Source organism: Hyalella azteca, unplaced genomic scaffold (genome assembly GCF_000764305.2).
Source record: "Hyalella azteca isolate HAZT.00-mixed unplaced genomic scaffold, Hazt_2.0.2 contig10088, whole genome shotgun sequence".
Lineage (NCBI taxonomy): Eukaryota > Metazoa > Arthropoda > Malacostraca > Amphipoda > Hyalellidae > Hyalella > Hyalella azteca.
In genome coordinates this window covers 49818-77766 of record NW_025940137.1, presented here as the reverse complement: position 1 = coordinate 77766, position 27949 = coordinate 49818, and the positions used below count along the sequence as shown (strand labels likewise).

The window sequence follows — 27949 nt, the reverse complement described above, 5'->3', positions numbered from 1 at the left end:
TTTTCGTCTTTTTTCTGTACAATAAGTGTTTTTGAATTAATGATTTCTGCTTTCTCTTCCTGGCTTCCATTTTCAACGTGGAAATTTTCATTTCATTTTCTTAAATTCAAATTATTATACTCATTAAAGTGGTCGTCTACGTTCTAATTGATATATTATTGGTATAATTGATGAATTTGTATCCTGGGCTTTATAACAAATCTCTTTTAACATAGAATTCATTCAATAACTCATTTGTCCTTCGTTCCCGATCACCACTTGCTCTATGGCCAACATTTTCCAGAGATACATTTTTGTCATTGGGAGTTGGTTTGTTGTGCAACTGACGACTCATGAGCCGTTGATGGCTCGGCACCTTCACTCGTCTTCTCTTACCAGTCGCTTTCGTTTTCCACTGCAACATCCCTGGATATTTCTGATAGAACAGAATGAATCTACATGGGTAGCTGCTGCTCACTGGAACAATTATTGGTCTCGAGTTGGGTAATGCAGGATCCCGTAGAAAAATATTCTTAAGTGACAGCATCACAGGAAGTATCTTCGGAATGATCGCGGGTTGGATTATCTTCTTGTAATTGGTTGAAAACGACCTGCTCGAAGAGTCCGTAAGAATTCTGGTGGGAAAGTTGGCTTTAATCCTGAAAGTTCCCTTTTATTGCGTCTTCCGCTGGTCCATGGAGTTGATTTAAGTGATTCCATACCACCGAGGAAATTTAATTACCAGTAGATTCCTGTTCTCGGGTCACGAAGCTTGACTGTGGGTCGACTATAGTCATGACATGTTCTTGATCAACTTATTATCTGAAAATTTCTTCATAGCGAGGAGGATCTTGTGCGTATTCATGCTTTTAACGTCTGAATTCCTCGAGTTCTGCTTGTGTGTTCTAGCTGAGGTTCCCGGTTGTTGAAATGCCACTGCTTGCATTAAACGTGATGATTACTTGGTTCCAATCAACTGTTCTATCATCTTACGACTCCATGCTCAAATCCTGCTGCCGCTACCGGAAATAATTTCTAATTCTTCGGAGGAGAGGAGACAGCTACCATCTCCAAAACTCTATTATTGCCCACGGAATTATTAAAACCAGGAGGAAGATGCAGAAGAAAGCAACCAAATCTGTTGCCCAATGGGCCATTTTTAGATTCGAAATCGTTCTGGTGTTGTCTTCAAATTAGAAATTGTGAAGACTCCTTTGTCTAAATGCGTCTGCTACCCTTCAGTTGTCCCTGCAGATTTAAATTAGAGATGAGATGAACAGCTGCGATTTTTCACGCTTCTAACTCGATTCCTAAAAAGTTCAAAGTAAGGCTTTTACGAGTATCCAATTTACGAAAGACGTTTCACCATTGATTTTTTTGCTGCTGAGATGACTGCATGGAACTCGGTATCCAAGTTTCGATTGTCATTGGAATCAGCTCACTACCGTTTACAAAAAATTCATTTACTTCTTTATATTATATGATCAATGAGTTGGACTTTTTTTATTGGGTGCAATATCGCGCGAGCAACCTTTCTACTTCGTTCGTTTTTCGACCGATCACTTTTACAAATTTATATTCAATCGCTTAATCTGAACTCTGTCGCCACTCATTTTCGTTTGAATATTCCCTCCGTACTTATGATACGATACGGTTTCTGTTGAAAGTTTGAACACTTGAACTTGTTTGAAACAATCTAATAATCTTGAATCGAAATGATTGAATGCCATAATTTTCAAAGCTGCACTCCTAGTTATCAATAATTTCTAGAACTAGATTAAATCCTTATACCTACTTCAATACCTACTTTAATAATATACTTTATACTTAAATTCCTTACTTAATCCACCATAATACTGGCTATACGTTGGAGAGTGGTGTGCCGAATGTCGGCCTCATGGCACAATTTATTCAAAGGTCGATTTTGCCGTTAATAGATAAGGGCATATCTTAATACAGATGGATCTTAAACTTAATCCACCATAATACTGGCCATACGTTGGAGAGTAGTGTGCCGAATGTCGGACTCATAGCACAATTTATTCAAAGGTTGATTTTGCCGTTAATAGATAAGGGCAGTTATCTTAGTAGCCTACATAACCTGCTTTGCGACCTCACGGCATTCCTCTTGCCGAGCGGTCGCGAGCTCACCGTTTGAACGCCTCCAGGCTAGGAGTAGCCATGCCCTACCTTCTGAGCTTTCGTTGTTTACAACGATACCATGGGTTTCATATCGCTTCATTGTGATCAAACAAAAATGAGGTGCGATGAGCCCCAAAATACCCCAAAAATACTATTTTTAGCGCATTTTCTCATTTATGGAAAAAATGCACTATTGTTCTCGCCATGTCCGTCTGTCTGTCTGTCCGTCCGTCCGTGACCTCAAGTTTTCGTCGACGAGAAAATGCGCGCTCTGTCACTCACTGCAGTGAGTACCGGGTTTTATTTTTTCTTTACTTTCTATTATTTTCAGGGGTGAACTGTTACGATGACTATTTAGATCGTATTTACCTCGTCGGAGATTTTTTTATATACATGAATATAATGGAAAAATTCAATGCGTATGTCACAGTACATGTTAAAATTTTACTTCTATTATATTTAAATAATATTTTTATCGATTTTGTAATACAACTTAATTGCTGATTTTGCAATTCCAGTTTACAAATTACCGTGTGCGATTTCGGAACTGACAAATTCAAACTAATATTACTTTCTGCCAAATTTCTAATATCATAAAAGCACGATAATTACTGTTAACTTAGTTACCATAGAATTAAATGGAAATTTGTATTGGTCTCTCATTCTGGAAATAATAAAAAATTTGCTGATATGTCGATCTGATCAGGTAAATGTGGGGAATCTGATCACCAACAACGATATGGTTGATCTAAATAATAATGAATTTACCTTTGCTTAGATGCTATATTAACCAAGAATTAAAAAACATTACTCAGGACTCACTGCAGTGAGTGACAGAGAACGCCATTTTCTCGTCGACGAAAACGTGAAGTCACTGACGGACTGACAAACGGACGGACGGACATGGCGAGCACAATAGCACCTTTTTTCCATTAATGAGAAAAATGCGCTAAAAAGCAAAAAAAAAAGAAACGAGTAAATTAATCAGAATGTCATGTCATCAAATGGGATCGGAGACCGCTTCATCATCAGTTCACTAATTCAAGAATGAACTGAGGATGGAACCCGTCTGCTAAAACAGTTTCAATTAAATTCTGGCGAATTTTATGCTTTAAAAGTCATTCGATACATAATTTTGTGGTGTCCGAGAAGATTTCAGTGTAAGACTGACAATTGCCCACCTGTATAAACCTCGGATGGTTTTCATTAGGGGTGTTCACTGCCCGCAGCCAGCGATCCGCACTCGCTAGCCCAGCGCGGTGTGGCTGGCGCAAAGCGTAACGGTCTGCCTCCTCTATCGGGGTCTGGCCCACGTAAATGGCAACAGTGTCGTATAGGCCACAGGATTAATGTTGTTGTGCGAGCTAGTGGGTTGTGATGCCTGAATTTTATCTCTATACTATGTTATATCTATACTAATACTATTTATACCAAGTTCATAATGTTGTAGATGAAATTGACTTGCTATTGACAACGACCGAAATTGTGCAGTGTCTTGACAATAATTGAAATATGATTTGGTTCCCACAGTGAACTATAACCTAATTGACGATTTGCGATTCCTGTATTCTGCCAGCAATTAGCATTGAAATTACTAGTGGGTCAACTAGTAGCTATCACTGGTTTCTTGTACCGTGATATTTTTGGGACGTTTAATTTATTGTGGATTATACTTTCAGCCTTCAACTTAATTTATTATTTTTTCTGTGCTACATTTTCTCTGTTTTGTTCGGAATTTGGCTGCTTAAAGTTGCATTAAGTTGCTATGAGTGGGTACATTTAAGACATGAAACAATGTCCGAGATGGAACGCATACCGTAAACATTATTTCATTTCACCTTATTGAGAAGCAGCGTAAAATTATTTTTTGTTTACTGCGTTTTGTATAGGTTCACAAGTAGAGTCAGTCGTACAAGTTAGGTGACGCTGACTGAGGTCAGCATTGCAATAACGAGAAGCCTCGAGCTCCCGGCAAGCGGCAACCCCTGAAAACTTGGCTCGTCAGTGCCGGCTTGGACGTTGTGTCGGTGGTACGTGTGTTAAAAGCTGACGAGATTGTGTGGAATGTGGAAGAGTTCTAGGAGGGGTCACCTCGCATTTTTCTTACCTGCCTGAAAAATCGAATACGTGCAACTGTCCCGGGACCCTATGTTAAATTAACGCGTACCGAACTCGCAATTCTGAACTCTAGCATTTTCTATTTTAATTGAAGTATTGTATGTTTGAAATTTGAGATCTTTTTGTAGTTACTACGTTAAGCCTACGTAGCTAGTACCTATAAGTATAACCTTACGTTCTTGCTATCTATCAAGTTAAATTTTTTCAAAGCAAAGAGTTTTAAACATTTGGGAGTGCTGGTGGTGGCGATTAGGCAAAGATTCTAGGTACATGATTCAAATAAATTTAGGTTGAAGTTCATTTGGCGGGAACGAAATTTTTGATATCGGTCAGTTCGAATTTAGCACTTTACTTTTCGTTTTGGTGCCAGAAAATTAATAAATATTACCTAAGGTGATATTTATTGCGACTAAGTTTCGATTCAATTATTAAGCGAAGAATTTGCTACTTTGCTCCTGCACGCAACTTTCCGAACTTTTATGACTGAACAAAGTGGCGATTAAAATAGATTTAGATGGAAAAAGCGCCGTAGTAATCATGGTCATGTTTAATGATTGTGATGTTTGAACTCCTTATCAGATTCATAACATTATGATTACCGCTTAACATATTTGTTTAGTGTGCAATATGATTCATTGATGCCCTGTTTTTCAATTTTTCAGCTAAGCGAATTCAATTTTCTGTTTGTTTGCTTATAATTTATATGACGGTTACTAATACATATTAATTCTCCGCCACGCTTACAATTTTTTTTAATAAGGACTCATTTATCATTAATGACATAAGTCGCCACTAAATAGCTACTGCATTTCACTCGCTCCTCATCGATAAAAACTGTAGAATACTGTTCACTGGTCAGAATAACTACTATTTTTAGGGTTCGATTACCACGTAATAACTAAGAAGTTGTTTCGATCGCGCTAGAAAGTTGTAGTTTATTGTGTTTACAAAATAGGTTATTTACTTTGAAGGCCGGCGAAATATATATGTACTCTGGCGACGTTAGTGGCACGGACGTTCGGAATGAAAAACCGTGCGTATTTGAGCATTTAGTCAGGAAAGAACAAGTGATGCATTCACTGCTCTCGCAAAGCTTTAATCCGAGACGTCGGTGTCCGATCTTTCCAGGCCCGCTCGCTAATTGCTGGGAACTTGCGTGGGAACTTTCGTTATGTGAACGCGGTGATCGCTGTGCTAGTGAGGCTATGATTCCTTAATTAATTACCTAACGTTTCTCTGAACGATTTCCTGTCTACTTTAGAATGCGTTGGGATTTGAGATGCACTGGGTAATAAATAAATTAATAGCGGTTTATTCGTGACCTGCGAAACACGTAGACTTTTTTTTTCTTACTACGCATCTAATGCTACAATCTGATTAACATTTTTTTTATTTTTATGCACCAATAATGTGTAGCCATATTTACTAACTTTAATTGTGTTTGGTATGACTTCTTATATTGATTTCGATGTCGTTAATGTTGAGATTTACGGTTTTTTCTTCAGTGGTAGGGAGAGGGATGCGGGGAACAGCGGAAAGCTTCGATCACATTGTATAAAACTATCAATAAAACATTAAATGGTACATCTCTCTCTGCCACGACAAACAATGCACTGGCTTACGTGTCATTACTACCCTAAACTGTTGCTAAATATTTCCCATTAATAAAAAAATATATAACTAATTGACGTATCCCACTTTTCCATATGCCTTTTATAGTACCGGTATATACTCTTCTTCCCTTCCCCTTATTTGTCGGTCGTCATTGACTTAGAAGTTGGATAATTTTCAGTACAACGGAAAATTTGCGACGTTTCAGTTTTATCAATGTGCATAAATGTGTTGTATTTAATAATTGTATTTGTTCAACTTGCCTGCAATTTTTTATGATGGAAATCGAACAGAACTTGGACAAATTATTCAGGTTCATTCATAACATGTTAAGCGACAAAACTAACTGCATGTTAACAACGTCACTCATGTTGGACGATGGTAATCATAATTTTTCAGCCTTTCAGCCGAATATCGCTTATGTTCCCCATGTATTAAATAAATTCTTTATTACTTTGCCTTCAATTTCCCACAGATATAAAGACGCTAATCGACCTGTATTCAGTAGACGACTGTTATACTATATAATTATTATCACGATGGAACTTCGGGACTGAACTTTAATAATTTTTTGTGATGCTGGCAGAAGGAAAATTTTTAGTTGGAAAAACTTGTACTGTGAGTCAATTGATTTTCTTAGTGTTTGAAAAAATCAACCTACAATTTTTCTGAAGTATACAATGAAAAATGAAATCCTCAACGTTTTTTTGAACTACATTTATTATTTAGCATTAGGAATGTAAATCGAAGAATTGCAGTGAAAGTTAGAATGATAAAAAACTAACAAATGAAAACTAAGCAATTTTTGTTTTCTCTATAACACTACTTGAAATTATGCACGTCATTTCGGGTTTATCTGTTGGTGTGATAGAATTCTTTGAGTGTCGAGAAAGCAACTCTCAAACATATGTTGTGAAGTAGAACATTGTCCAAACATATGTTGTGGTGAAGAAGAATAATGCCAAAGCATATATAGTTGTAGTGACGAAGAACATTGCACAAACAAATAAAGTGGTGAATACGAGAGGCGTATAATGTACTGTAAAATCTAATAATATCAATCCGTTGTCGAGGCAATTTGACTTACGTTTGTTTTATCAACTGTGGTACATAATGATGTGAAAAATTATTTAATTCATTTGGCACACTTTTTTTGAAGTATGCCTTTTGCACGTATTCTGAAATTTTTTGACCCATGCATAACTGAAGGAACAAGATTTCACATTCGTCAACTCCTCATCAATACGTCAGTATTCAATCTACAATCTTCCGTCCACACTGTATCAATACGTCCAGTTTTCAGTCCACAATCTTCCGTCCACACTGTATCAATACGTCCAGTGTTCAGTAACAATCTTCCGTACACATTGTATTGATACGATAAGTAACTATCTTCCGCGCAAAAAACAACATCAATTTCCTCAATTGCCAACACCCAGCCATCGTACCAGCGATGGGCAGCAGATCGTTATTAAGAACAGGTGACAGTTCCTCGACTCCTCCCTCTCCTCTCCCTCCTGCTCCTCCCCTCACCTACAAACGACTCCTCATGAGTTCAGGAGCTACCCTCACATCCATGCCTCTCTTCCCCTCACACGTGGCCCTCTGGGGAGGAGTAGTCAAACTTATACTCGGTGTTGCCGTGGCCGGGGTGTGGGGAGTGAGTTATGCCATCGATGCTCGGTTCTCATCCCTCGGAGGGGGGCTGTGGGTGGGGGCTGTCGTCTCGCTGTCGGGCTTCCTTTCTGTATGCGGGGCGCGGCGCCCCAACTCGCAGGTCTGTGGGGAGCTACAGCTGTCGAAATTTTCCCCTTACTATGATATAAAGCTTTTTAGTATTCAAAATTTCAAAGCTTTATTTTGTAGAAAGATGACAAAATCCTATTTAGTATTTAAAATTTCAAAGCTTTTTTTTATTAAAAATGGGGGGCTATCGAAAATTTTCCCTTACTATGATATAAAGCTTTTTAGCATTGAAAATTTCAACGCTATATTTTGTAGAAAGATGACAAAATTTTCTTTAGTATTTAAAAAATTTCAAAGTATTTTAGTATTCAAAATTTCAAAGCTTTATTTTGTAGAAAGATGGCAAAATCCGATTTATTATTTAAAATTTCAAAACTTTTTAGTATTCAAAATTTCAAAGCTTTATTTTGTGGAAAGATGTCAATATCTTCTTTAGAGTTTAAAATTTTAAAGCTTTTTTAGTGGTATACGACCAGCCTTTGATTTTTTATTCTGAAAAATACGCAAAAACGACCGTGATGATCAGGTGGATTCTTTATTGGTGACTTCCTGGATTAATCTGTGTTGAAATTCAAGATGATTTTTTTCATACAGTAACGAATATTTGTAATATTTGACGCGTAATATTTGTGATCCAGCTTTAATTACTGCTGTATTATTAATTAATCATCGTATTATTGTATTATTAATTAATCATCGCATTGTATTATTAATCAATTATCGTATTATTTTATTATTAATTAATTATAGTATTATTGTATTATTAATTAGTCATCGTATTATTGTATTATTAATTAATCATCGTATTGTATTATTACTTAATTATGGTATTATTGTATTATTAATTAATTATCGTATTGTATTATTACTTAAATATCGTATTATTGTATTTTTACTTAATTATCGTATTATTGTATTATTAATCAATCATCGATTCATCGTATTATTGTATTATTACTTAATTATCGTATTATTGTATTATTAATCAATCATCGATTCATCGTATTATTGTATTATTACTTAATTATCGTATTATTGTATTATTAATTAATTATCGTATTATCGTATTATTAATTAATCATCGTATTATTGTATTATTACTTAATTATCGTATTATTGTATTATTACTTAATTATCGTATTATTGTATTATTACTTATCCATCGTATTATTGTATTATTAATTCATTATTGTATTATTAATTAATTATCGTATTATTGTATTATTAATCAATTATCGTATGCTGACTGTCAGGTGTACCTGGTGAGCTTGTGTGTGGGGGCGCTGTCGCTGCTGGCGTCAGGTCTGCTGCTGCTGCTGTCACTTGCTGCGGCCGCGGCTGACGCTGGTGCTGCTAGCCCGCCGCTCTTCCTGACGCAGGTGAGGCCTTTACCCTGACTGGAATTTTTAAAGCGCTGCTAATATTATCAACATTTTGGATATTTTTGTGTTTTTAGCGCGTTTTCTCATTTATGAAAAAAATGCACTATTGTACTCGCCATGTCCGTCTGTCCGTCCGTCCGTCCGTGACTTCATGTTTTCGTCGACGAGAAAATGCGCTCTCTGTCACTCACTGCAGTGAGTACTGAGTTATATTTTTTTCTTAACATTTGGCGATTTAAGTTAACATGAGAAATAACTTTGAGAAGGTATATTAGTTAGATTAAGAAGTTGTGTTGAAGGTATGTTTTAACTCAGAAATCATGAGAGACGAAACGATATGACGTAATAAAGATGAAAGTAATACAACTTGAGAACTGTGATTGATTTGTATTCATTTGTGAAGGAAAATCAACTCCTAAATTTTAAGGTATTGAAAATAGAATTTAATTTAAATTAAATGCTTTGAAAAATTCGCGAATGTGAGAAAAGAGTTGCGTAAAGCGAATAGTCATGATTTGAGAAATAATTTTAATCAGGCAGTAAAAGGATTGAGCAAATAACATGTGAAGCAGTTACAGGATTATATTCAGAAATGAAAGCACAAAAACGGCAAAGAAATCCGAAAATAAAAATGTGTTCGCGTAGGAACGTCTTTTGTAAGAATTTCATTTCTAACTTTACGAATTAAGCGGATAATGCTAGGGAACTGATCGACATGAAAAATGCTTAAAATACATTGAATATTTGATTAATCAATTATTGGTTGTGGTGACCAAAGCAAACTAATCAAAGTTCTGTAAACCTTGAAGTTAAGCGGTACATAAATCAACAGAAAGCAACAGTTACAGATGCGTCCAATGTGTTTCCGTATTTATCCTATGTGTTTCAAAGTATTTTTCCGTCCAATGTGTTCCCGGTATCAGATTGCATAAAACGAACTTTTGAAGACCTTTTTTTCTAAAATGATGCTTCGAGATCGAGGAATATAAACTTAAATGAAAAGTAGAGCTCAGATATTGCTTGATTACACAAATAAAATTATTTATTTGAGCATCGTTATCTAAAGCAGACTAACCATATACCAAAAGACCCAAAGGTCTAATAATTCATTACGAATCAAATCAGCATGTGACCTTCACAACTCGTTGCTTTTACCATTCGTACTTTCTTTTCTTGAATACCATGCATTTTGTCACCACTGCCGCACGACATTGTTCACTTCCACTTTAACCTTTGCTCGTTATTTTTTTCTTGTTTCCTGCTCCTGACGAGACGCAGTGCGAGCTTTGGAAATTTGCAAATTGTTTGTTTCTGTTTGTTCTTAAAACAACCACACAACCAAAACTTTGGTGTGTGGTTTGATGGACTTAAAAACCACACAACCAAAACTTTGGTGTGTGGTTTGGTGGACTTAAAAACCACACAACCAAAAAAAAGTATTTTAGTGTTTTATGTTCATTAGCTTCATCATCAGAAGTAGGCTTCAATTAGGGAACTAGAAGTGTTTCAGTTTCCAATCTTGGAATATTCTTTAACCATTGTATTCTATTGTATTGTTTGAAAAGTGTTTCCTATTTTCAAGTGTTATTTTTAAAATAATTCAACCTCTGTACATGTTAGAACTAATCCCTTTGCATGCCACATTTAAGTGAGATGAATACCACATTCCTAATGTAAGGTTTTCCAGTCCTCGCTTATTTTAGCCTCTTATAACAGCTCCAATTCTTGGTGTAAGTATATATGCTCTCTACTCATATAATACTGTACGTAAGCGCTGAAACGACCTGGCTTTCTTTCATACAGTATGTTACCTCTTGAACGACCTAGTACGAAGCACACATTTCGTACTTTATTTAAGCTCTATTTCGTACATGTAACCACTGTTAAAACATGGTCCGATGCACGTTGCACACGATTCATACTCCAAGTATAGAGTTATTCTAAATGATGGTCCCAGTTGAATAAATTCGTTTTTATTTAAGTATATGTTCAAAATGGAAAATTTATACACCAATAGAAAGTAAAAGATTAAAAATTTTATACATATTTTTAAATGTTCAATATGTCCCCTTGTCCTCTCAGGAAGTGACAATCAGTCACTTCCCGAGCGTTTGTTGCTTGTTCCGTGTTGTTGTGTAATGCAATAAAATGGTTCTGGCGGGTCAGCAAGCCAGTGACTGTCGTAGAACTACAGGGTGCGCCACAGAAACTTACTTATTTGAAAAAATTCCTGTGCGGTTAGTTGATCGGGTAGAGGGGCGAGAGGGGGTGCATCTGAAGGGGAAAGTTCCCAAGTTTGTTTCTCAAAGTTTCTCAAATAAATTTGCTGTAGTGCAAGAATTAACTGAACGCGATTTTGTTGCCCCTCAAAATGCATGTAAAATGCTGGTTGACAACCTGCCTGAAGACGCGGTCGTTTTTTTCAGTGGAGAGGCTCACTTCCACATTTCCGGCTGCGTTAACAAGCTAAACATGCGTTATTGGTGTGGTGTAAATCCACGTGAGTTTCACCAGAAGCCACTTAACTGTGAGCGAGTTACTGTCTGGTGTGCGACGTCGGTAATGTGTCTTTCGCTTCCGTATTAGCAAAGATTTTCCCTCACGTTTTAAAGGTTTTTTTTTTACTTCAGTGTTGGCTGACAATTTTTCATTTGTCTTTCTTGACTTAATGTGTGTAGTGTGACATCCAAAATTGCGTAATTTTGCTTCATGTATCCTGTTATCCAATTTTTTGCCAGTGAGTACACGAGAAATTTTTGCTTACTGGGAATTTTATTCAATTTAAACGAGACTTTGTGCTGGGTATTATTTTCATCTTGGATTCCGCTGAGCGCTCCGGCATCAAGGCTGCGGCCATCACTGAATGTCAGAACGTGACATTAGTGAACGCGGCTCCGAACTTAAGATTTAATGAACTCTTCTATCCGTGCCAGCTTCTTGTCGTCCTTAACACTAAGAATTGCATTCATAGATTAAGTTTTGAACATGATACGCACTAAAGTAAATTTCCTGATAATAATGGATTTTTTTTATGCCCAAAGGGCTGAATTTGTTAAAAGGGTAAAAAATTATGTCTATAATTATTCTATTTAGTTGTGTCAGAGTAACGAATGCGCATCAAATTTATATGTACAGAAACATTATAAATAAAGTCAAATATTGAAAACCTCACAAAACAGCGTGGCAATTTTTTTTTCTTTATAAAGGTCGTATTTATTCAATTTGTAGCCCTAGGCGTACATGGGCTTTCGATGGTTTAATGCGACGTTCAATAACAGCGATTTGATCTAAAGGCCACCGTAGTGTCTCAGAACCTTGACGTGAGTTGAGGAGATTGTCAATTATTGCATAATTGTTATCGTGACGCAGGCCCTGTTATTGTTGGCATTGAGAGAGCTTCAACAGATCGTGCACAATATCATAACCATTAATTATCCATACCTATTGCATCGCGTTGCCTGCTGCAACATCAATAATATTTTGGGTATATTTCTTTGTCACGACGAATAGATTTTCTACTCGTGGCTTAAGATTAAGCGAGAGGCTAGGAATGGATGCTAACTTCATGTTTCTCTTTTTTCGTCTTTTGTAGTGTTTACGTCCAAGAATACGCATTTGTTTTATTATTATTTGCGACTTTGTGTTTCAAATGCAATTTTACTGTTTGAAAATGGAATTATTCTCTATTGACCTGGGAAAGTTACCAGTTTTTTCATAAAAATTTCCTCACTTACGCACTACGCAGTATAATCGAAGTCTGGGTACTGTAAATGGATATCACTAAAGTAGACTTTAAAATTATATTGCAATTATCTATTTCATTATTATTATTACATGTTGATGTAATTTTACCTCATGCAATTCTGATCAAGTGTACGAGCGTGACTCTGTAAAAATTACCACATAGTCAGCCGACATAAGCTTCTCAGATGGAACTTTGTCGAGCCTTAAGTTCACGGTCGATGTCAATCTTTCCATCGTCATTTCGTCTGGAAAGTTCATATAGCTTGTGATTAGGTAGTTATGCCCTGCTATTCGACCTTCCCGCCCATGCCCGTAGGGGTTGTTTTGTTGCAAGCTGTTTTGCAACTGAGAAAGCTACCTCTATGTTTTAAAATTATGCACTTGGCCGCATGGTTTTGATAATTATATACATGTCTTCTTGAGTTGCAATCAAATGTTGTTGCTCTGTCTCTATAAGTGCACAAAATGGCCGCGTTTCTTAGTGAAACAAGTGTTAATTAACACAAATATGAGACTTTGTTTATGGAGATTTATTTTCACGGATTACTAGTCGTTACGCAGGTTGTCTCTGATCAGTCGTCACGAGATAACTACTTCGCGAATTAATGTCTCCTCGTTGAAGTTTGCATTGACAATAGTTGGAAAATCTGCTCGAAATTGGGAAATTTGGCAGTATCCTTGATTAATTCGTTGCCGTACCGTGCTATTATAAATGTATTTTTATTACCTTCTGAGCGAAACAATTTATGAACCGATGATGTCTTAAGTCTGCATATGAGGTACATCTTCCAAGTTTCATATGAGGATTTACCCTTAGTTAATTTCAAGTATCTTTCAATATTATTCTAGCGTTCAAGTGTACAACGATCATATGCGAATTTCTTTTCTACTCTTACTATAACTCTCAAATTTATACATAATATTAAACACTATAGGTGGGTTAATTTTCAACATTTGTTCCTGCCTAAAACCTTATGCGTGACTTGCTAACCTCGGAACTGCACTTGTGTTTATGCCTCCCGCAACCTGCCATTTAGATTGCTGCTCACTCGACCTGGAGGCACCGGCGGGTCGCTCGCGTGATCGAACCTGCGATGGTACCTGACCGCGGGTTTTTACAGGTGCAGGTGTATTTCCTTTTTTTAAGGCATAACTGTACAGTAACTGTCACATCGACTCTAGGCTTGCATGGAGTCGGCCGTTCATGCGAACCACAGCTGAGCTCGCTATGCTTGGTATGATTGAATACATGCTAAAGATTCGCGTGGATTTTTCACGACTGTTTATATCTATTCCGAACTTCACTTGCAACCTATTCGATATAATGAATGTATACGTATTTTTTAAATCGAGCGGTTGACAATAATTTCAAGGTTTTTGAGACATTTTCGTGAACGTCAATTATCAATGTTACGGTAATGTTCACATCATTTGGTCGTATTTTATTTCAAATTCGATTTAAACATTAACCCGATATTTGTGTAATAATATCGTAATACCAGTTCATATAAGACCGTTACTTGATAATTATGTGCACTTGGAACAATTACTGCGACTTCTTTTAGTTTTTAGCATTTATTTTGACAGCCTCTTTCATTTTCTCAGCGTCTTTCCTTTTGATTGACTTTTTTGTAGGACTAAAAAAGTTCGATGAAATTTATATGGATCTTGTGTGTTTGTATTTTTTCATTTGGTTAATGTTCAAAACTTGTTTTGACGATGAAATAATCTTTTATTAAATGCCGCATTCAATTTTTAGGTACTCCGTCAAACGTTATTTTCCAACCGACAGTTAGAAACGGTCCCGGATTTTTTCCCTTGCCTAATGATCCAATTTCTCATCAGTTAGGACTCATAAATGGCCATCAATAATACATTCCTGATGACCGCTTCGCATTTCCCGGATGACTGACTTCAAATTATCCTGTAATTAAATTTGCGTTGAAATTCTTAGTGGTTTTGAGAACGCATTTCCAGGCCACATAATTAGCACACTAACTGCACTACTTGTTTCTTATTGCTAATATTAAAGATGTGTCAGTGACTTTCTGTGCAAGTGTTACTCACAATAGGAATATGATACTTATTTATTTGTTTGAAACGAACATGCCCGTGCCTTGGGTGCAGCGATCACGTCTCTAGGCATGAATAATATGAATAACAATAATAATAATAGTAATAATAATAATAATAACGATTTTAATAATAATTATAATAATAATAATAAAAATAATAATAACCTCTGAAATAGTGAAATATCTAATTCACGTTACCACTTGACTGGCTTTACTGTATTTCCATTAGCTCGCCGCCCTCCGCCAGCTACCAAATAGCAGTTCTTACTGGTGACATTTTCTCTTAATTTATGAGCAAATATTTAGGTTATTAATTAAGTTTAATGTACGATTTCCATTGTTTTTACTTCGTGCCAAGCGATTTGCGTTTGATAACGGTTAGCTTATCGTTGCCAGATTATCTTGTGTTATGGAGTCATCATTTCTGCGAAAAAAAATAATAACGAATTCAAAATCGTCCATTGCTCCAAAATTGTTACTGTGTGTTTTTACTCACGTTGCACCGTCCTCAGGGATAAAATATGATGGATACGCAAGCGCTAAATGATGGATAAGTGAGTGCTGGAGTATAGACGCGTTTGTTCCTGAGCGCCGCTGGTCACGCAGTTCCTGAGCGCCGCTGGTCACGCAGTCTCTGAGCGCCGCTGGTCACGCAGTTCCTGAGCGCCGCTGGTCACGCAGGTCCTGAGCGCCGCTGGTCACGCAGTTCCTGAGCGCCGCTGGTCACGCAGCTCCTGAGCGCCGCTGGTCACGCAGTTCCTGAGCGCCGCTGGTCACGCAGTTCCTGAGCGCCGCTGGTCACGCAGCTCCTGAGCGCCGCTGGTCACGCAGCTCCTGAGCGCCGCTGGTCACGCTGTTCCTGACCAGCGTCTGTCACGCCGTTTGTTTCGATGTCACGCTGGACGCACTCATTGGCCAATGGCTGTCTTTTCTTGCACGGTTTACCGCCCTTAGGATTTACCGAGTCATCCTCGCCCGTATTAAGGATTCATTGAACCTTCTATCTTTGCTTATCAATTAAGACCAATTCTGTGTTGTTAGAACAGTAGCTTGGTTCACGTTTCTTTAATTAGCTTCGTGCTCATCGACCATAGCGTAATTGGTTAAAACCTGTGAAATTTATATCATGTAAGATATTACAGGTTAAGAAGAAGTAAATATACATTATAATATAAAAGGCTAAATTTTCTGACAGCAATAACTAAGGAATTAGTTACCAGAAAGATAGATGATTTTTTTTAGCGTTTGGGTTGCCGAATAAAAGCTAGGACACTGCTCCTAATATGGCCACTGATCGAGGTGCAATTTCCTTGCTAACTGGTTATAAAATTAGTCGTTTATTTCTTGTGTTTGCTAGGAGATCCTGTCCAGTTTGGTGCTAGTGAGTTTTGTTCTCAGTTAAACCTCATAAGCTATCCCAGTTTGTCAAGCGCATAAAGCTATATATGTTATTGAATTGTTCACGATGTTATCTGAGGCTTTCTGGATTTCGTTTCAAGATTTAGTGTGGCCTATTTGCCACTCCTTCAAATTGTTGGATTAGAACATTTTTGAACATTAGAACATATGATACATAATGCAGCGTTGATAATAAATAATTTAGTAAACGGAATTCAACAAAAACCTTCAGGTGTTCGTCAACTCAAAGACGTGTATGTTTGTAAAATTAGTATTTTACCTTTTTTTTAAATCTCGTTCTAATTTAGTCAGAAGATAGTCGTATGTTAGGGCTTTTGATTCTATATAGTCGTCAGAAGATAGTCGTTTACGAGGGCTTTGGACTCGACAGTCGTCAGAAGATAGTCGTTTATGAGGGCTTTGGACTCTACAGCTGTCAGAAGATAGTCGTTTACGAGGGCTTTGGACTCGACAGTCGTCAGAAGATAGTCGTTTACTAGGGCTTTGGACTCGACAGTCCTCAGAAGATAGTCGTTTACTAGGGCTTTGGACTCGACAGTCGTCAGAAGATAGTCGTTTACGAGGGCTTTGGACTCGACAGTCGTCAGAAGATAGTCGTTTACGAAGCCTTTAGACTCTACAGTCGCCAGAAGATAGTCGTTTATGAGGGCTTTGGACTCTACAGTCGCCAGAAGATAGTCGTTTACGAAGCCTTTAGACTCGACAGTCGCCAGAAGATAGTCGTTTACGAAGCCTTTAGACTCTACAGTCGCCAGAAGATAGTCGTTTATGAGTGCTTTGGACTCTACAGTCGCCAGAAGATAGTCGTTTACGAGGGCTTTGGACTCGACAGTCGCCAGAAGATAGTCGTTTACGAGGGCTTTGGACTCACGGTGCTCGGATGACTTGCGGTTGGTTACCTCCCAGCTGTAGACGCTCGCAGGAAGGGCTATTAGAGCTGCAGCTGCTGAACACTTCAGTGTGCCTGACACTCAAACGAGCCTCTGATTATTGCGTTTTCAACATGTATTGCAGAACGTAATTATGTTCCGCAATATATGTTGTGTGGTAGAACAAAAGTTCCGTCAGAGATTAAAGTCGACACCAGAAGCATAGACATAATGCCATCTCCATTGTTATACCTGCGCTTAAGTCATGATCAGAAATAATTGTGAAGGTTTAGCAATAACTGGAAATTTTTTCTTGTCATCTTGGCCGTCTGTATTTGTTGACGCTTGGGAGATTTTACGCAATCTGTTATATGCTAAATGAGTATTTTGCGCTCTTGTTCAGCCAAAAATTTGATGGAGCTTTTTTATGATAACGAAATTACATTGCATTGGAACTGAAGATGGTCTGTAGAGTTTCGATAATGTTAGAGACGTAATATTACTGGTACATTTTTAATGCACCTGGTACATGAACAACTGCTCGATCATGGTACTAAAATCGATGCTGTTACTAAAATCCTAGTTATGATGATTATTTAGGTTGAAAACTATTTCTTACTTTCTTCTCACTCGAATTTCAAAGTCTCGATCAAGATTTATAGAGCAATTCACTTATTATTTCAATCCCGTAAGCGCAACCAGCCGGCAACCGTCAATCGTCATTGCTTACTCTTCAAGTCGAAGTCCTGAACTGCCTACTTAGGGGCAAAGTGCCTGCGGACGCGCTTATTATGTCTAAGAGTCGGAGCTCTGGAGTAATTTTCTCGTCATTTCTGAGCACAGTTTCAGTCTGAATTCCGTACGACAACTTGCGTGGCCGCCTGCCGTTATATGAGGCTCCAGCTGTGACTCCGGAGTCCATGGTTATTACTTTGTGGCCGTTGTCTTTTGTTTGCCTTGACTGCTCAACTGTTCAACAGTTGGTGCATAAATAATATCGATATGTCCTATAGTCTCCATGGAATTCAACTTTTTCGTTCGGTTAGATGAAAAATTCATGCGTTTTTACTGTTGTTTCCCGAAACAGTTTGTTTGAATTAGAGTAGGAATGTTACAAAGGCACAATAGTACTTACTGTATTTATCACACATTAAGAAATGCACTTAATTGTAATTTTGTTATATTATTTCGGATGACGTAGTGTCATTGTGATTTATTAGGAAATGTTTGCCTTTTACGACTAATCATGACGTATGTAGACACTTCGAAGTGATCACTTGCATGGAGTTTCTTGACTTGGATTACTTTGAGTTACTGAAGTGGTTACGCCTTGGCGTTATCGACAGGTCATAGACTTTGAGTATGTTGAATATTATCCTTTTGCAGTTTACGACGGTAATCCAAATTGTGCAAGTGCACAAACTGAAATTTATTAATAGAAGAAAATCTGCTCACTGCTTCCCTATAAGCGTAGATACTCAATCACTAACTTCGAGAACTTTCAAATTTTCCATGGAATTCACGCTTACTTCTCATGTTTTCCTTCGTTTGGCGATATTTTACAACTTACATGTCGCCATAGCGTACCTTTTTAATAGATTTTATTACCCGTTTCGTTCAAGGAGTCGATAATTTGTAGGAATAACAGGACCGGAAGAGTTGTGCGGTTCAAGTAAATGCATGGATGCAAGGGAGCTCGGGGCAAGCCAATTTAGGGGACGGCCCCAACACCGAACTTTTTCTTAACATGATTGCCGGTAACGGGAAGGAAATAGCTGCCATAACTGCTACAATAATAACTGATATTGTAGCTGTTATTGCTGAAGTCACTGAATAATTTTTCTATTATTTGGTGCAAGTTTGCTCTATTTGCATAATAGGCGCTACTTTTCTGGACACGTACGGCAATACAAGAAAAGAATTGCTATACGGTTCTACATGCGGAACGAGTGTCAATTTTTGAACGCGTGATTTTGAACGAATATATCCTTGATTTATCAGTTGAACGATCAGTACAACAAATTATTGTAAAATTTGCTCATATACAACATTGCCCATTAAATGACTTTTGAATGATAGTGACTTCTTTCTATCAGAATGATTTTAATAATTCAGAGAAAATGATCTTAATTGCTATTGTGGAAACGATTTCTGTTCTCTTGATTTTTTGATAAAAAACTATTTGTTAGATTATAATAGATTGAAAAGAATGATTCTGAATAGGACGAAAGTTTTGCTTAACTTGAGCAGCGTCGAGTTACCTTTTCATCCATCATTTCACTGTATTATTTGAAGTTAAAGCCAATTTACAATTGTGTAATTCTCAAAATTATCGAAATTAACTTATCGTTTACCGAGAAAAATAGAGCCATGTCTTAATTGGTTGCATAATAGGTTTATGTTTTCGATATTTCAATTGTGTTTTTTTTATCTCAATTCCATTTGTATGTTGGATCCTGTTCGCCTTGTGTTCATGCATCCATCCGCCGTTCCTGTGTTTTGTGTTTATCCCATATTCATGTACTCGTCTTGTGTCCAAGTATACATTCATCGTTCCCGGATTACTCCTATGTTTATGATCCATCCAATATTCACGGATCAATTTTTTAGTTACCCATCCATCCCGAATTTCCATATCCATCCAGTATTTCCATATCCGTACTGAGTGGGTATGGACTTATTGGCTGTGATTCGTGAGGGTGAAAAAGCGCGGCTGTGGCCGCGCAAAGTCGAGCTGACCGAGTAGCGGCTTTATTTAAAGTTGCCAAGGGCCTGGCGACTCGATCTGTCTAAAACTGGTGGTGGCAAAAGCCCGGGTATTTTCATTTTCGTCCCATATTCCCGTGTTTGCGTATCCATCCTAATTACTTTTATTCATCATGTATTCTCATGTCCATATTGTGATCGCGTATACCCCCCATGTTCGCCTAACAACTCAGCGTTTCTAACAGCTGGAGTGGAGGCAGCCGTCCGGATCGAGCTCGTCCGGACCTGCGGAGACCGGGAGTGTCGCGGCGTCTGCCACGCTGTGTCTGCTCGCCGTGGCAGACTGCGTCGTGTCTGCTCTCTGCATCACCATAGCAGCCAGACAACTCTGCAGGTGCTACATTCATATAGAGTTTTCAAATGTACCTGTTAACATATACTGCATGGTAAACTAGTGGACAGTCGTACAGTGGATGACATTTTTCCAACAACAGTACAACAATATTTACAAACAGACAAATTACTTACTTAGAAAAGCGATAAGGTCTTTGAGTTAACTAGCACATGAGAAGTTGAATTTGAATTCGTGAATTGCTAGTGCTTTCAGTGTTGAGAATAGAAATGGGATAAAGTTACAATAACAACTGCTCGAGCAAACTGTTGTCTATAGCATTGGTAGCTTACCTGCAATTGCTGTATGATTTTATTGTCCAGCAGTGAAAGCCAGTGACCTACCAGCGTGTATTAGGTAGTAGTCCCACTCCTGCATGGTTATACTTACCTGGGATGTGTCTTCTTGTATGTGTCACGCGGCGGCCTAGATACATACACAGACACGCACATGCACTAGAGGCCTAAATCCATGTGGGTCCTGCATGGTCTTATGGCCCGCCAGTGGTCTTGACGGAGTCGTGTCGTGGTCTAGCTGGACGTGCTGCACGTTATGGTTTAACGTGTCTCGGTTAGTAGAGCGTGGCAGGGATACGATGCTCGTAGCGGTCACAGCGTCGCACTCCACTTTTCCGTTGACCGCTCCGTATTCCGGGGAACACGGACCACGGCCGCCTTCAGCGCTAGGTTGTCTCTGATCTGCGTTGTGTTACGAATGCATGTTTTTTATGCATGCTTTTCTATAAGAGTATTTTTTAGCGCATTTTCTCATTTATAGTAAAAATGCCCTATTGTGCTCGCCATGTCCGTCCGTCCGTCTGTCTGTCTGTCTGTCTGTCCGTCCGTGACCTCAAGTTTTCGTCGACGAGAAAATGCGCTCTCTGTCACTCACTGCAGTGAGTACTGAGTTATATTTTTATTAGAATGCACTTTGTACATTTTCAATTTCACAGGATATGTACAGCTTATTTCCGTTACTATTTCATCTGTTCTTAGCGTGTTATTCTATTCGTATATTTCACGTGAAATATATTGAATTTCACAGGATATGCATAGCACGTGTACGTGACTGCTTCATCTGCTGTAAGCGTGCTATTCTAATAGAATATTTTGTATTCCAAGGCAAGTGGTGCATTTTGAGATTCGCAAAAAATGTACAACACATTCAATTATCCATTTTGATTATTCTAAACACATGATAGCATGATTTACTTATAGATTTGCTGTGGTATCCTTATGAAGTAGGATATCTACATACCACACAGGACGTAAAGTTGGAGTACAAGCTCAAGTACTACATTGGAGCGCTCTACTTTGGCCTTTGACTGCTACATCCGAAACACTGACCGAGAATTGGGATACTGGAGTTGTCCATTTGAGATTCTAGGGTTATGAGCCTGATGTTCGCACTAGATACTCTCCAAATTCTAGGGATATGAGCATGATGTCCGTACTAGATATATACTCTCCAAATTCTAGGGATATGAGCATGATTTTCGCACTAGATACTCTCCAAATTCTAGGGATATGAGCATGATGTTCACACTAGATACTCTCTAAATTCTAGGGATATGAGCATGATGTTCGCACTAGATACTCTCCAAATTCTAGGGATATGAGCATGATGTTCGCACTAGATTCTCTCCAAATTCTAGGGATATGAGCATGATGTTCGCACTAGATTCTCTCCAAATTCTAGGGATATAAGCATGATGTTCGCTTTAGACACTTTCCAAATTCTGGGGATAAGATCCATCATGTTCGCACTAGATGCTCTCTAAAATCTAAGGATAATATGTATGATGTTCGCACTAGATACTCAGATACTCTCCAAATTGACATGCGCATGGTGTACACAATCTAGGCATCTACTAATTCCACAACTAAACTATGATTGTACAGCGAAGCTTGTACCTTTGTAACCATGGGGCAGGGTGGCCCATCACAATTCAGAGTAACAAGATTGGAATATTAAGTTGCGGGTTCGAAACCTCTGCATGCTGTAACGAATTGTTCGATGTCAAGAATCGGCAATATGACACATGTGGTCTATCCAACGCTGAAACCACTATACTATACGCTATACTAGGTATATCGCTGGAGCCACTATACTATACGGTTTACTAAGTCACTGAAAACACTGTACTATATACGATACTTTATCGCTGAAACCACTATCATTGTAGCGCTGAACCAAATATTCAACTAAAGCTGACACTTCCGTGCAGGATCTGCATTGTGCGGGCGGGACCAGGCGGACGCTGGAGACTTGCTGAGGGCCACAGCCGCAAGGAGCGCCTGTACCGCTGGTTGGGGCAACAGAAGACCATCTTCCCCATAGTGAGATTCTTCCTTTAGTAACAGACTTTGCTGTCATACCTAACCTTTGAGCCTTGTATACATCACTAGTCGAAAATGATATTCGGATCTACTGGTTTGGTAAAGAGAGTTTCCGTCACTACATGGTTGAACTGTATAAGGTTGACCAACGAGGATTTCCGTCTTTCAGTTCAGCTTTCTTGTTACGTTACTGAGATCGAGAAACGTAAACAATCCCGTCATTCCTATAACAGATTGGTTGACTGGTTTGATTGCATTTCGGTGATTGGTTAATGCCCGTGACATCACTGAGATCAGTGACGTCACAGGTGAGCAACAAAATACACCCGCAAAAATGAGCTTCTCATGGGTCAACCTTATACACTAGTTATACTAGTTCTACCATGCAGTCACTAGACCAACGGTTAACCCTGTTAAACCTTTGTCCATTGATATGTTAACCGTCTTCAATGGTATTCGTAAATGAATGCCTGGTAATTAGAGAGGCCATAGTCGGATATTTCGCTCATGTTTTTAGTAACACTGCAGGAGCCATACTAATGTTGAGTAAATAGTGGTGTGCGAATTCAGAAGCACACGACGATAATTTTTAAGACGCAAAACTTGCAATCAAAAATTATTCCGATGTTAAATTTGTTCAACCCAAATTTGTCTACGGACAAATTTCAAATATCATTGCGTTAAACGCTTTTTTACAAAAGTTTTCATCGTAAATTTTGATAGTGCATTGCTTTGAATTAGTCAGTTTTAAAATTTCACAAACAATATATTTTGTACTTGTTCATATCTCCGTATCCTTAAAGGTATATTCATAAATTGAAGGGGCAGTATTAGTGTGGCTGTATGTATGCATTGGAGTGTACTATCATCAAAGATACTGAGTAGCTTGCCAAATATTTTCAATTCAAAGCGAATAAAATGAAACAAATGACTTTGTCTGTGTAATAGAGAAGCTCCGTGCTTCTTTCCTTCAATAATGCAAGCTAAACTTCGAATATCTTGAAGTTTTCTCAAGTAGGTACTCTCTACTCTTGGGCTATTTAGGTAACGAAAATTAAGTTGTTTTAAATGAAAATGTTATTTCTCTTTCCGTAATTACTGTATTCCCTTTTATTGTTTTTTTTTAATTAAGATGGTGGCAGGTGCATACGGATCATGATTTACTATAAGAGAAAGGCTGGTTATCATAATTCATAGAAAGTCTTAACGTAAACATGATTGAGCAACAGAGTAATATCGCTAAATTGGCTCAAACCAGAATGATTTTTGAAGATATTGGGACCTGCGAAAATAATCATCTACGTGTAAGGGCTAAACTATCACTACTTGTATTTTTTTGAAACTATGAAGAAAGTTTTCTTCTATTTAGCTTACAAACTATTATTCTTTTATAGCCTGCACACAAGAACGACAATTTTGTTTCCGAATTTGAAGTATGAAGGAAATGTGGCTTGATGGATCCAACTTGATAAATATGCAATTTTGTACAGACTAATAAGGATTTTGTTTGTATCAGAAGCTCGACCAAACTAATTTCCCAACCTGTTACAGGGCACAACTACAAGCGGAGCTCTCCGGTCGGGAGCTAGCATTCCGTCCGTGAGTCATTTCGTTCCGTTAACGGAATCCTCACCATCACCTTCACTATCCAGTCCAAAGAACGTCAACACCGCTGCGTATTTCATGCATCCTGCCGTTGCCCCCAGCCAACCTGCGGATCAAGATCCATTTATGTTGGCCCGCCCATTGAAACTCAATGACCCCTCTAGTGCTGTCACACGGCATGGTTGTGTGGATGACGTTCACCCAAGTAACAACGCACTGAAACCTTCTCATCATAACACCTTTTCTAAGTTTGCAAACTTGGGTAATTTCCACGCGAAGAAACGGAAGCTACATGAAAGAGATGCACACCAATACTGGGACAGCCCGCAGCTCAAGAAAGTCCCGACTCACGCGATCAAGTCTCACCATCTTGTGTCATGTCGGGACACTCAATCCACAGCTCGTAGTAATAACTTAAATGCTCTCAGCCACAGTCAATCGTGCTTGGCGACGCCTAGAAGTTTACCTTTTCCCAGATTTCCACGATCGGCTCCTCCAGTGCGAATTTCACGTAAGAATTTATGGTACATTCCTCACGCGACCTCTATTCCTGGTTTCGCTAAACCCAAGAGTGTTTTATCTGCAGCACCTTCGCTTCACTCATATTACTCAGATCCACGATCCCAGTACTCATTGCCTTATTATTACAAAGAGCACACGGCACCCCGATACTATTCAGCCAGTGAAGGATATTACGGACGTCGCCCCGTACATCTCATTTCTCGGGACTTCCATGCCACACAAAACGGCCAGATTTCTTTGGCGCAAAAATCCGGGTACGGCTACGCGACAACATTCAGCTACGTTAACCCCTCTACCATCAGCTATGGGAACAATTCTACGTTTAGGCACGCTAACCGTTCAGCCTTTATCTACGCCAGCCCTTCTACGCTCAGCTGGCCGTACGTGACAGCAGCAGCAGCGAACTCCACGTACGGCTGTGCTTCTCAAACGCCGCCTCGGTGCTCGCAGGCGCATGGATGTCCTAAACAAGTAAAGAAAATTATAAGTTCCTGCAATTTGTTTAAAAACTCAAAAATACAGTGTGCTTGATATTTTAAATATGATATTTATCGGGTGTTAGTCAGGTCATGGATATCGGGGATGTGTTGAAACTTTTTTCAAGAACATACCAGTTCTTGTAACGCCAGCTTTGTGTGACCTTCACATTCACAGTTAAAAATTATTTGCTTCTTTGAAACCTTTTATTGTCAAAAAGAAATACCCTAAATGTCAATGTTAACAAGTTTACGTAAACAAATTAAATATACCAAATTTTATGTTATCTGGAGCCTTTATGGTTTTTTTTTTTTGTGTTAAATAGGTTGATATTTTGCATACTAGTTGAAAAAACTTGCCAAACAAAAATGTTTGATCTATAAAAGTTTCTCAGTTTTTCAACCTATATTCGGTTCTAAACGGTAAAAAAAATTATTTTCACATCCTAATTTACTATCATTTTCATTTTTGTTCAGAGAAGCGAACGCAAGCTATGCAGAAAAGACCGCCTTCGTCGACGCCACACGGCAGGTCCCGACGCCAGCGCCGCCCGCAGTAAGCGCCGCGGCAGACGCGACGTGTCAGCGGACGATGAGCGCGACCACAAACGCAAGAAAAACGTCGAGTTAACCGATGATCAAATCGACAGAACATATACTGGATTAGACAGAGCCATTGCCGAGGTCTTTATTGATTCCACCATGAAGACGTCAAGTAGATGATGGTAGGAACAAGTGATGCAGGAACTTGTAGCCTTAACATTTTGTATTGGCTTGCTAATTTTTTTTCATGAGATGCTTATGAATGAGTTACAGAAACTAGCAACTAGTTCAGATGCTGAGTGTAGAAGTGCTCTGCTGTCCAATATATAACGATGCAACGCGTCACAACGAAGATTAGGACTGGAAGTGACAAAAAAATACATTGAAGCGTTAACTTTTGATGAGTAATTGTTGATATATCTGAGTAATCGTTTTATGATAATAATTATTATCATATATTATTAAGCTACTGTCTGCTCGAATATGATTGCTTTTAACACTCTACCGCCGTATGTCACTCTCCGGGAACATAACTTTCAACTTAAATTATACATAAACTATTTATTGTAGCAACCTGAAAACGTTTAAACGCAAAAGAACATTTTTCGTACATTTGTCGTAGTTGTCGTACGTGGCGGCAACCATCAGTGCAAGTCATTTTGCGCTCACTAGAACGTGTCTTTTTAGATTTTGACACTATAATTATTGTTTCGGTTACTCATGTCAGGCAGTAGAGGGTTAAGTTAAGTATGTGCAAGAAAATATTTTTTATATATTTATAATGAAAACTATTCATTTAAAAGAGAAAAATCTAAAAAATACTATGTAAACGCAGAGTGCAACAGGAACTCAGGTAACTTCAAATTTATTTTAGTTGTTCTATTATGACCAAAAAATGGACCAATCTTTTATGAGAAAACTCTCTTTACTTCGTTGTTCACAAACCAATTTTAAAGATTTTAGTACCAATTGAAAACTCTTTTCCTGGAATTTCATTTGAAATTAAAATAAATATTTGGAATAAGGATTTAACTGCTGTTGGGATGGAAGATACGTGCGAATGATAAAAATGAATGGCACACTTAGGCGTAACGTTGGCCCAAAGTTAGAAAAAGTTTTGTACTCAGCACGACAAAACTTTTTCTAACTTTGATTCTCTGTTACACTTGTGGGCCAATCTTATCCCAGCTGACGTTACGGTACTAAAAAACATAACAAAACCGGAAAGTAGTGTCTGTGCAGGAATGTTGTAGAACAAAATTTCACAGAAAAATGCACTCCATATATTACAGAAGTATATTTAATGTATTAATGTTTCAGATTTAGTTGTGTTCGGTTTCGCGGTTGTCACATACAGTATAGCATTGCGTCACATGCATTATAGTGTCACAACATGCATTAGGTGCGCATGGCACCCACAAAACTTGAACAGGTCGCAAAGGACGATAACTTTACCTAAGGAAAGTTGCTCAATCTGTCGTTGCTTGAAGTGTTGTTATTTATGTCATGCTCTTGGGGTTTATTATATGACGTTAATTGTAATTCTATTCGCGTGAAATTCAATTTGCTTTAATTTCTAGTAATCGAAGGTTTCTCAAAGCGTCTGAAGTAAATTTTCTTCTTTCATAAGTAGGAACCTCTAAGTGCTATGACTATTAAGCTAAATCATGCTAAATCTAGCTAAAGCTAGCTAAACCTTGCTAAATCTTTTAATGCAGTAGGAAAATGTAGCAACTGGCCTATGATATGTCTTCCGATTTCATGACTTGACTTTGCAACAGAAATAGTCTCCTCTCTTGCTACAATCTCACCTATTTCCATGCGAATCTAAACCTGATCCTTTCCGTCCCTAATCACCGTATCATTAATAATTCTCTGTGTATGTAGGGCATGTTGGCGTGAAAGCACATGTGTAAGCATGTGCATGTGCACTTGCTTGTGTGAATCTAGTAAGCCAAGTATACGATAACATGTCGCCTGACAGATGGTCGTTTTACGATAAGACGACGCTTGACCTCTTCAGGTCATCTAACCACAAATATCGTAATCATCGATGAATTAACCGGTATAATGATGCCTATGTAATGTTTGATAAAATGTATATGTAAAACTTGTGATTTAAACAATTTATACACACGTTTTTGTTGTCTTTCTTTTATTTCGACGTTTCAAGTTGTTCCCGATTGCGTAATTTATGTACTCTTAATTAAATATAGGTACCCTTGGTGACGATGAGCGCTGCTTTGGCCTGATGATGCAGAGTAATTGCGAACGTTGCTTTT

The 27949-nt window shown here is 38.2% G+C and overlaps 1 protein-coding gene across 1 annotated transcript; it reads left to right on the top strand.

Moving 5' to 3' along the window:
- The first annotated feature begins 6331 nt into the window (after positions 1-6331).
- LOC108678871 lies at positions 6332-26388 on the top strand. Its single transcript, XM_047882280.1, has 6 exons — positions 6332-7627; positions 8850-8975; positions 20037-20185; positions 22410-22521; positions 24073-25119; positions 25602-26388. Exons 1-6 carry the CDS (start codon positions 7304-7306, stop codon positions 25845-25847), a joined length of 2004 nt encoding a protein of 667 aa, XP_047738236.1. The 5' UTR covers positions 6332-7303; the 3' UTR covers positions 25848-26388.
- The last annotated feature ends 1561 nt before the right edge of the window (positions 26389-27949 follow it).

Bases quoted from the DNA above. Each gene is read 5' to 3' on its own strand.
- LOC108678871 (XM_047882280.1), top strand. From the start codon at position 7,304: ATGGGCAGCAGATCGTTATTAAGAACAGGTGACAGTTCCTCGACTCCT. The intron at 20,186-22,409 runs GTGCTACATTCA...ACTTCCGTGCAG, and splicing joins GCAGCCAGACAACTCTGCAG to GATCTGCATTGTGCGGGCGG. The intron at 25,120-25,601 runs GTAAAGAAAATT...ATTTTTGTTCAG, and splicing joins CGCATGGATGTCCTAAACAA to AGAAGCGAACGCAAGCTATG.